This window comes from Gossypium hirsutum, chromosome A08 (genome assembly GCF_007990345.1).
Source record: "Gossypium hirsutum isolate 1008001.06 chromosome A08, Gossypium_hirsutum_v2.1, whole genome shotgun sequence".
Taxonomy (NCBI): Eukaryota; Viridiplantae; Streptophyta; class Magnoliopsida; order Malvales; family Malvaceae; genus Gossypium; species Gossypium hirsutum.
In genome coordinates this window covers 125,228,701-125,239,244 of record NC_053431.1, presented here as the reverse complement: position 1 = coordinate 125,239,244, position 10,544 = coordinate 125,228,701, and the positions used below count along the sequence as shown (strand labels likewise).

Below are 10,544 nucleotides of genomic sequence, written 5' to 3'. Positions count from 1 at the left end.
ATTGTATTTTTAGAATTTTATATTTTAGTTGGGTAAGATTTTTTTTTAGGTTTTAGATAATAGATTTAATTGTTGTTGGGTTAGTGATTTTAAATATATATAATTATTTAACATATATAATTAATATAATTATTTTTTATAACATAATATATTTGTATCGGGCCAGGTTTAGGCCAAAAAGTTTTGCTCAAAGCTTGGTCCATATATAAAACGAACCTTAAATTTTATCTAAGCCCATTTTTTGGGCCTCATATTTATTTCCAAACCTCGCATTTTTCAAGCAGGCTTTCAAGTCTAAACAAATAATCTGGCCCATGAGCAGGTCTATTCCTAACAAAATATTGAGACTTAAAATTAAATATTATTTATTATTCTAATCTCAACTCAAAAAATCAAAGTTATACATGACTTGAACTTTACCTAATATGTCAATTTTTTATTTTTTTAATGATACTATTAATTGTTTTCTATATTTACTTATAGTTATACTACAGAAAATAGTAATATAAAATTCAGTCTAAAATGTATACTAGTCATCCATTTCGAATTTAGTCTCTTATTTTTATTTTAATTAATTTAGTTACTTACTTTTCAGATTTAAAAATGTAAATATAATAGTTAACACTGTTAAATTTATTATATTAAATTAAAATTTACTACAACGTCATTTTCCTTGTTGAATGGCCATAAAGTAAGTATTTGTTTATTTCAAAATGTCAAACTAGTGAATTTAACAAAAGAAGTTTAATAGAGTTAATCATCGAACCATAATAGAGTTAATCATCGAACCGTATTTTTGAAATCTAAAATGTAGAGAGATTAAATTTCTAGAAATAGAAATAGATGAACTAAACTCTAAATCTACAAATAGTATAAAGACTCGTAAATTTTATTATCATATATTTTAAACTGTTGATAGCCATAAGGGTATTTTCATCATTATCCTAGAGTGGGGCAAGGTTGGTTTTTCTTAAACCTAATCTCGATTCAACCAATTGTAGAATTAGATTTAGACCACCCAATTCGTCTTTAAATCGAATTAAAAAAAAAAGACAATTCAATTAAATCAAGTTGGTATAAGAATTAAATTTTAAATTTATTAAGAATACACATAGTTATGATATATTTTATCATATTAAAAAAAACATCATATCTTTAAACTTGTATGCGATAAAAGTAACTTTTATTTTACATCTAAATTATATTTTTAACACAAATCCAATTTACATTTAAATATAAATAATAAATTATTTTAAGTGATAACCTTTTAACCTAAAAAAAAAAGATCAGTTTTATACTAAGGGTGTTACAACGCGCCTCTGCTGAAAATGGGCATAAATAAATGCAGATTTTTTTATGTCGGCCTAGCTGTTCTTCTATTATTTTGATGGAATGACCGAAATGACTACATTAGCCTCTTACTTTTGACATATCTACGAGATTTTCCATTCATATTTGCAGGTATGAGCTGGAAAGTCAGTAGTGGTAGAAACGGAACCGGGAATTTATGGGAACGGGAGGGAATTAGGGGGAACACGCGGGAGGTCAACGGTCAACCATCCAATTGCTTTGCATGCAAAAAGCAATTGGAGATGGAATTACAATTTGAGACCAAGGATTGAAAATAATTACCCTTTCACGTATTGAAATAGTTGGGCTGCTGTTTATTTTTTTGGCATACAAACCAGTAGCTATAAGAATTAAAAGATGAGACTCGTATTATTTAAGCACAAGATAAATTTTAGTTATTGTTTTAAATAAATTTTGGGATTTATTTATAATATTATTTAAAATTAAATTATGAGTGAATATTTAATACACTATCAATGAATAATAAATTTGATTTTATCATCAGTAAAACAAAAAATATTGAAAAATTTATAAATATATTTTTATTAGATTTTGAGTTTAAAGTTTACGACTTAAGATTTAAGTTCTTTATCAATTTTTGGGATTTCAAGTTTTAAACTTAAAACTATAATTATTATATTTTTATTTGATTTCTAATTTCAAATTTAAGATTTAGTATTTATATCAACTTTTAGGTTTCAAGTTTTTTACTTATGGTTTATGTTTAAATAAATCTATTAGCATTTTTTACAAGTTCAGCTAAGCTTTAACCAAAAAAAAAAAACTTGAAATTTGATGTAAAATCTTAAATATTAAATCTTAAACTATAAACTATAAACTCTAAACTCAAAATTTAATTACATTTAATCATATTTAAATAAAGTTATTAGTATATGTTTAATCATATTCAATAATAGTGCATGAAATTCGTTTGCTCAAGAGCGGTGATGCGCTAGATGATAATACAAGCTGAAATTGACTTATCTATTTATCGTATAACAATGAGGAAATATTAAATAAAATAATTAAAAGTAATTTAATTGATACCATGTATTATAAGAGTAAAAAGATTAATTTATTCCTAATAAATGGAAAAATTAGGAGGGTTGGTAGGTTCCCGACCCCCTAAAATGAAATTCTTTTCATATGGCCCCTTTAAATTTTTTAAAATTTTAAATTAGTAAGGTAAAATTATACTTTGCCCTCCAAATACAAAAATTTAATTTAATTCTTTAAAATTTATAAAAATACAGTCTATTAAAATGAATGAAATTACATTTTTTTCTATTATAAAAATTACAATTTAATTTCGGTCCCAACAAATTTTCTTAATGTATACATTTTTATTTTTACAAATTATACAACAAATGAATTTAGAATCGAAAAATTCAAATTTATCTTCCAAAACCAGCCATTACGTATTTGATATATTACATATACACAGCACAGCTGTTACACGAAGCTATTTATTTTGCATAATTTGCTCAACCCTAAATAATTTCAATCATAATACATTTAATTATTATCTCAATTTATTTGTAGACTTAAATTACCTCCTCAAATTCTAAGGCTTGTTTAATATTTAGAACTAAAATAGAATTATTATTATTTATTAATTATTGATTTAAAAAATGATCCGGAGTAATCGATGATACTATTTATAGTTTTCTTTCTCCTCTTACATAAATTTATTATTTAAAATTAAAGGTAAGAGAAAAAAATTGAAAAAAAATCTGAGAAATTTCTCATAATTTTGTTGAGGGATTGAATTGAATTGAAGTTGGAATAGCAATGTCAGTGAAGGGGTGGTTGAATGAAAAGATTGTGGATCCTATGATCCAAATCCTCCGCAAGTAATCTAAAATATATATGTTTTTTATTTTATTTTATTTTATTTTTATTATGATAAGTAAAAAATAATAAATTTTTATACATGAATGTATAAAAATGAAATTGCAGAGGAGCACAACCCAAGCAATTGGCCTTTTCTGCAGCTTTGGGACTTACTATAGGAGTATTTCCAATTTGTGGTAATTTATTTTATTTTATATATTTGAAGAAATTAAGAAAAAAAATGAAAAATGGGGGAATGGGAATTGCAGGGGTGACAGTGGTGATGTGTGGGATGGCAATAGCGGTGTTGGGATCATTGGCCCATTCTCCAACAGTCATGCTTGCTAACTTCATTGCCACCCCTATTGAGTTGAGGTGCTTCTTTTTTTCACCATTTTTTTCCCTTCATTAACAGCATATATTTATATAATATTTTGAGATTGTAATAATTTATTTTTTATATTAATCATTGGTCATTTATGTAAAGCTCAAATCTATCGAGGGTCAATGTCTTTTGAATATATTTAACTAAAAGCTTTTCATGTGCTTTGCTTTACGCAATTTATAGTATAAATTTAGGTAAATGTTAATGTGATTAGAATATAATATGAGATAATAAATTCGGATATTATTTAAAAGGAAAAAAATTATAATTTAAAATATTATATACGGGATTTGAAAAAAAATTAATTGATTAGTTTTAAACAGATACGACACTTTATCATTTTAAACCATTTAATTTTTATATTAGTGATTCTATAAAAAGTTTGGCTTGAATTTTAGCCTCTTCATTAAATGGAAAACTTTTATTGTTGACCACTCTCATTCAATTTAATTCATTTTAACACAAAAAATTGAAATTTTATTATTGGCATATGTCACGATTTGACCATAAATTATCTCGTTTCCTCACATTAGTACCTAAAATATCATGTCCTTTCTAGTTCACCTCCTAAAAGCCAATTAGAATGTGATACATGGTAAATTTTAGGGGTAAAATGGGATGAAATGATAGTTTGAGTATTAAAGCACAACAAAAAAGTTTGAATATCCAAAATGAAAAAATAAATATAATTTAAAGTCAAATCATGACTTAAAATTTTATAATTTTATCTCAATCCCCGACACAAAATACTTAACTTCATCTTAACTTTATTATACTCATATCGTGTTTATATTATCTTGTAATCTTATATACTTTATTATACTCGTATCGTGTTTATATTATCTTGTAATCTTATATATATGTTTGTTACAAATATTTAATTTTTATTGTGTTGTGCAGCCTTATGGTGCCGTTCTTGCGGTTTGGGGAACTGCTTACAGGTGGGGAGCCATTTGAATTAACATCAGATGCTTTAAACAAAGTATTGACTGGCCAAGCTTCAACCGAACTCCTCTTTAGTATTGCCCGTGCTGTAAGTTTCCCCTTCTTCTCTTTTACTTTATGTATTGTCCTCCCCCTGTATGTGTCACTTTATTATCTGTCATGCTTTTCAACATCATCACATTGTCTTCTAATACATTTGTTCGTGGATCAGATCGGGTCATGATCCAATTTAAAAAAAATAAAATTCCAGTCCGTATTTGGTTTAATCTGATATCACAACTTGTTTCATTTAGTATTGTTGACTGTGTTCTAGGAGTGGGTGAAAAGAGCTCTCTCGTTTCTATTAGCTTTCTTTTCTGCTGGGAGTTAATCTCCTCAACTAAGTCATGGGAAAGGTTTATGCAACCTTAAGCCAGTGGGACTTTTAAGTGCCACATGTTGGTTGAGTATAGCCTATTTATCTGTAACCATACAGTACTTGATATGGTTATCTCAGTGGCTAACCAAATAAGGTCTTTGTGGTTGATCTGACGAGGTCTTCCAAGCACAATAATTTTGATTATATATATTTTGTAATTAATTTAAATTTAAAAACTTGTTATGTGACTAACCCTAAAATGTTAGGAAATTATTGAAGGTATTTGGTGATATCATAGATTGAAATACAAAAAATTTATAAGGGGCAGCTAATCTAGGTTTAAGTGCAAACCAACTTTTGGTTTATTTGCATTTAAGCCTTTGGACTTAATTGAATTGTTCAAATAAGTTCCTTCAATTAAACCCTAAATCCTATTTTAATTCCTTAAGGGTTAACTAAAAGTAACATGTGTCGATGTTTGAGCATTGTCATGTTTGGTATTAGCAATACAATGACTAAAAATCATTTAAGAAAACCTGAGTGTTACACATAAAGATATCATAATTAAGTTAATTATAATCCTTGATATATTATATAGAAAATTGGTCCCTCATTTGAAATATGATTGGTGGTTGCAGTTGTTGGGGTGGCTTGTTGCAGCACCCATTGTTTTGGGCACACTCTACTTTATATTCTTGCCAATGTTCAAGTTCCTAGTCCCCAAGTTCAGTGGTGCTCCAGAGAAAAAAGAACATGATTCATAATTTACAAAGGCAAGAGAAGGGGGAATGTTTTCAATTTTGTAATTTTTGTATAATTGTTTAGCAGAGTATATCAATCAACATTATTATAAATTATAAATATTATTATACCTAATATAATACTTATAAGCAGGGATGTAAATAGAGACCTTGGTCTTCCTGATTAATGATATAATTTTACCTTTAATCCCTTTTAAGTACAGAGAATTCAATTTAATCATTTTTTAGCTTTAGCCAAGTGAAAGAAAGCTGCATTTTTTAACCTTCCAAAATTTTAATTATTAGCCACATCGTCCCTGCTTATAAGTCTCCCTTTTGTAAGCTTAATATTCTGTGTAATGGTTATGTATTTTATAAAATCATTTGCAATAAACTAGTTAATTCAAACACCATTAGTATTTCCATCAAAATTTACCATCAATATATACTCATTTAATGATACCGACTTCAGAGGTAAATCATTATGAACTAAATGAAACGGTGTCCACGATTACATAAGAATTTTTTAATTAAAAAAATAAGAAGACTAAATTTTTAAAATTTTAATGTAAAGGGACTAAAAATCAAACATTACAAAAGTACAAGGACCGGCAGCATATTTGACCGAAAACAAAACAAGTGCCAATATAATATAGTAGAAGATGCATATGGCAAGTCTAGTTCAGACTTTAAACATGACAGATAATAGCACTGCTCATCACAAAGTAAAAATTAACATAATAAAGGCTTTTAACTGACAAAAAGAGAACCTCTAGTTCAGCATGTCCATACTAGCAAACTAAGGAAAAGCAATGCTAAAAAACTTTTATATAGTTTTATACTTACACTTTCATCTATCCCACTCCAAATCGAAATGCTGCTTTGAGTTCACCTTTGAAGGACTCCCCTTGATGCCTTTAGGTGACTGATTCGTCAACCGATCCCAACCCATGATGTGAGGCAATGCAAACTGTGACAACATTGGAAAACCACATAGCAAAAGCTCTTTTCGTTTTACAACCGCATAGCAAGGGAGCAAATAATTTAACCCGAACCAACCCACTTAAAAATAATGCCCAAGAAAAGCTCAAACAAGGTTTATGATAATCTACGGTCATTACCGGTACATTATTTCAGCCTGACTAAAACCAATGTTAACATATCATGAAATTTAATTATCATATAAGAACATATTAACCTATTTTAAGTGCCATATAAGTCCCATAGCTCTTCAATGCTATGTCTAGCTTTGAAATGACAAGATTACTCTTCTATAGTGGAAGTCCAATATCACATTAAAAATAGGCTGCAAACTATGTAAAGCATTCGACATTCTAATTTGTATGTGCGCATGTATGTACATGTGAGATCAAAAGTATTTCTTTCAAGCATTGTAGAATTTTGAAAAAGGAGTTCTAGCCCTAATTACTGATTACTAAGGTAATTTAGAGATTTCTAGTGTGATCTCACGCAGATACCTACAATATTTATTGAAGATCATTAAATCAGGGAAATAGCAATAAAGTTGAGTTAGTCATCATAACATACACTGCATGCTGTCTTCAAGACTGCGAATTCCGCTGTTGTAACAGGTATGTTAAAGCGCTCGTTTGATTTTAGAATGTTGTTGGTAACAGCTGCAAAGAAATTACAGAGGAAGTTAAAACTTACATGGAACACCCTGACAAAGAAATAAATGTAATACCAGTTACCATATCTTCTTGTGGATTGCCTTGCTCAATAACAAACGGATAATAGTTGCTTAAAATTGAGGAAACATAGTACTGGGGAGAAAATGAAACGAAAGAACGAACGGTTGTTCTACACTTCCATCATAAAGTCTTAATTCTTCAAAAACAAAGCATTGCCGATATGCCTAAGGAGAAAATGATCTATTACTTTTTCAAGCATTAATCGATTTTACTTCTAAAGGGGAAGTTTTTTCAAAAAACAAATTACATTATATGTAGGTGATAATGATTGCATAATTGACACATTATACGAAGCTAAGTTCCTATAGTTGCCTAAATAGCATTTGAGGCACTAAACAAGGTATATAACGAACATTTGGTCCAAGAAAGTCTCATAACTGTTCTATACAACAAACATGTGTAGGTCACCAATCCCCTAGATGTATGTACATACATAGCAGAATTTTATGTTCCCATGAGTGTAGCTATTCTAACACAATCTCTATCAATCAACCATTATCCTTTCAAGCGATCTCAGAGAAAGCTGTAATAAAGATTAGTATTGTCCTACACAGTTATGCCCTTGATTCCTAGACCTGTCCTGCCAAGATTATTCTTGTAAATATTAACTCAACACTCACTATTCTTTCAAAGTTAAGCCAAAATATAGCTTGCTCTCCTTTCACAGTAATACAATGTTATCAAGTATACAAATGATACCATATGTTTCGTCCAGACTATTTGATGCTATTTTATTTTAGGAAATTTCTTAACACTTAAAACGCCAATTGTCCCCATCCAACTATTTGCCAACCTTATTCTAAGAACCTCTTCCCATCCTCTGTTATTGGGCCTTGGGTCTAGTATCAGATAGAGGCATATGTCAGATACCTAAGTTTTTTCGTGTATTTGGAAAGATCTTGGAGGGTCATATTACCATATCGATGTCCAAAAATATGGAGAACACGGGTGTTGGACACGAGTACTTCAAGAAAAATGAAGCATCGGAGCAACATAGTTCTAGCAACCAATAGTAAATTTCTGTCCACTACAACTACTTGAGTGTTGATCTGAGATCAACCTGATCTCATCAAAATACCAACTTTTAACTATGTGTAGCACCATTGGTGATGATGAAACACTCCTAAACTGCTTCATATAAGTATTTGTTCTTTACAGTAATGCTACTCTTTCTTGCAAATAGTTTGGAAGTAATGTCCAGCTCTTGGACAAGCAAATAAATAACAACAGCAACAACAAAAGGTAAAGTTGCTTTGAAAGAGAGCAACATTAAAGTTGAACACAAAGAAAGAAATTAGAACAGAGTACTTACTCAAAGAAATCAGGTAGCCATTACCGCCATCAAGTGCCTTAATACATAACTTCTTGCTTACTTGACCAGCATTGCTGTAGCAGAAATAATTTGTCTTAAATATATATAAAAAAGAAAAACCTTGCATGCAAGCATTGCTTTTTCCATTTGTTATTATTTTTTTAATTTTTGAAGCACACAAATGTGCCACTAAAAGTTAATGGAAATTAGAATTGCTTCCAACAAAATGAATATATAAAAGAAACAAGTGCGAAAAACTAACCTTGATTTCATTGAAGGGTCATGGAAGAATTCAGAGGCATCATGAGCACCCATGCTTATCAAAGACCCAACCTCCGTCGGTGACAAAGCAAATTTCTGCAATATGTTAAAAATCAGTGTTCCTAGCAACATACTATGCAAAGGCCAAGAGCAACAAGAGAAAGTGTTATCATAAACAAAAGGTATCCAGCTGGGAGTATGCTAAATATGAGCTCTATCTATCAATGCATTAGAAGTGCAATGAGGAAAACAGATAGGATTATAAGAAATACTTACCTGTCTCTGTTCCCAATCGTACTTGCGCTCTCCAATAGCAGGGCAGAATGTCAACATCATGGAACCACGGCGATTAACTTTAAGGCCACCAATGTCGGACTGCAAACACGAGGCAAATGAAAGTCACCATTCACTAAAATGAAAACCACGTGAGGAAAATAATAACTACAAATATTTAGGAAAGGCAATGGGAGCATACATCCATCTTAACGAAAGTTGGCAGAACAGGAGAAATAGAGAGTGAAGCTTTCCCCTTGTATATCGTATAAGGAGCAAACACACGACCATTGGCATTTCCTGCATATATATGAAAAATAATAATAACAAACACGAGTTATGGTTAATCAATATTTGTGAAAAAAATGCAAAAGAGAGGGACAATTCGATACCTGTAGCAGCGAAATCCTGTAGAGAAGTTGAATAGGCAGCTCGGGATTCAAAGCCATCACCCCATTTCGCAGATTGCAGTGACCTGTTTGCAGTGAAAACATCATTAAAAACTAACTCAACTAGAAAGGGTTCAATGGCCGTATATTTATTTGTAAAGTAAAGAAATACTAAGTCATTTTTGCAGAACAATGAAAACCCTTTGCTCTGAACGTGATGAAATCCATGAAAATTAATATTTACCCAAAAAAACAGAACCTCTAACTCCGAAATATGAAGATATTTTTTGGGGGGTTTAGAGGAAGAAGACGAAGTTAGGGCTTAGTTGAGGTTTTAGAAAGTAAAAAAAAAATTGAGTGAAGGGTACAATGTAATATAGTAGAATAAACACTTCGACTCTTCATTCTCAAGCACCATAAATCTTTAAGTAAAACAATATAATTAGGGTTTTTGAATGTAAGCTAAAAAATTGAACCTGGAGAGCAAAGAGCGACATTGTTTCAACATCTTGGCGTAGGTGCGTGGATTGACGGGGATATTGCTCTGGTTATCGCCCGAAATTACTTTATAGTACCCAAAATTATTCTATTAAAAATGGGGTAAATTAATCTCTTACATTTATCAAAAAAAAAAATTCAGTCCTCTATTAAAATTTTTATCTATTTTTATATCAACACGTGTTTTTGTTTATTTATTCTATCAGCTAAATTAATTCTTAACAACATAAATATCTGGAATTTTTAATAAAAAAATTTAATTTGTTTTTTATCTTAATTTCAATTAATTGATTCCTAATATCTATCCATACTTTCAATGTTAAAATATAAAAAGAAATCACTCAATTGGATGACATAATATAATATATATTTAATATTTCCTCCTTCTTTTTTCTGTCAAATCAAATATCAATAAAACCTTTTCTAGATTAGTCTAGCCTTAATCTATTTATTTTGGTATTTCATCAAAATTTGAAATTATTTTATAA

The 10,544-nt window shown here is 29.6% G+C and overlaps 2 protein-coding genes across 3 annotated transcripts; one reads left to right on the top strand and one right to left on the bottom strand.

The window, feature by feature from the left end:
• The first annotated feature begins 2,950 nt into the window (after nt 1-2,950).
• Nucleotides 2,951-6,302, top strand: LOC107928251 (uncharacterized). 2 transcript variants are annotated; one of them, XM_016859436.2, is made up of 5 exons: nt 2,978-3,203; nt 3,310-3,380; nt 3,453-3,558; nt 4,469-4,601; nt 5,510-6,302. In XM_016859436.2, exons 1-5 carry the CDS (start codon nt 3,142-3,144, stop codon nt 5,633-5,635), a joined length of 498 nt encoding a protein of 165 aa, XP_016714925.1. In that variant the 5' UTR covers nt 2,978-3,141; the 3' UTR covers nt 5,636-6,302. The 2 variants fall into 2 exon arrangements, with proteins under 2 accessions (XP_040931160.1, XP_016714925.1); XM_041075226.1 differs by having other exon boundaries at nt 2,951-3,203; nt 3,310-3,558.
• LOC107928250 (single-stranded DNA-binding protein WHY2, mitochondrial) lies at nt 6,231-10,191 on the bottom strand. Its single transcript, XM_016859435.2, has 8 exons — nt 10,035-10,191; nt 9,562-9,644; nt 9,372-9,469; nt 9,173-9,271; nt 8,898-8,992; nt 8,636-8,709; nt 7,160-7,248; nt 6,231-6,581 (listed from the first exon to the last, which is right to left on the bottom strand). Exons 1-8 carry the CDS (start codon nt 10,064-10,066, stop codon nt 6,462-6,464), a joined length of 690 nt encoding a protein of 229 aa, XP_016714924.1. The 5' UTR covers nt 10,067-10,191; the 3' UTR covers nt 6,231-6,461.
• Nucleotides 10,192-10,544: the final 353 nt, after the last annotated feature.

Coding starts and splice junctions, on each gene's coding strand:
- LOC107928251 (XM_041075226.1), top strand. CDS start 3,142: ATGTCAGTGAAGGGGTGGTTGAATGAAAAGATTGTGGATCCTATGATC. Junction 3,559..4,468: donor GCCACCCCTATTGAGTTGAG/GTGCTTCTTTTT, acceptor TGTGTTGTGCAG/CCTTATGGTGCCGTTCTTGC. Junction 4,602..5,509: donor TCTTTAGTATTGCCCGTGCT/GTAAGTTTCCCC, acceptor TGGTGGTTGCAG/TTGTTGGGGTGGCTTGTTGC.
- LOC107928250 (XM_016859435.2), bottom strand. CDS start 10,066: ATGTTGAAACAATGTCGCTCTTTGCTCTCCAG. Junction 9,645..10,034: donor TGTCGCTCTTTGCTCTCCAG/GTTCAATTTTTT, acceptor CACTGCAAACAG/GTCACTGCAATCTGCGAAAT. Junction 8,993..9,172: donor ACGATTGGGAACAGAGACAG/GTAAGTATTTCT, acceptor AACATATTGCAG/AAATTTGCTTTGTCACCGAC.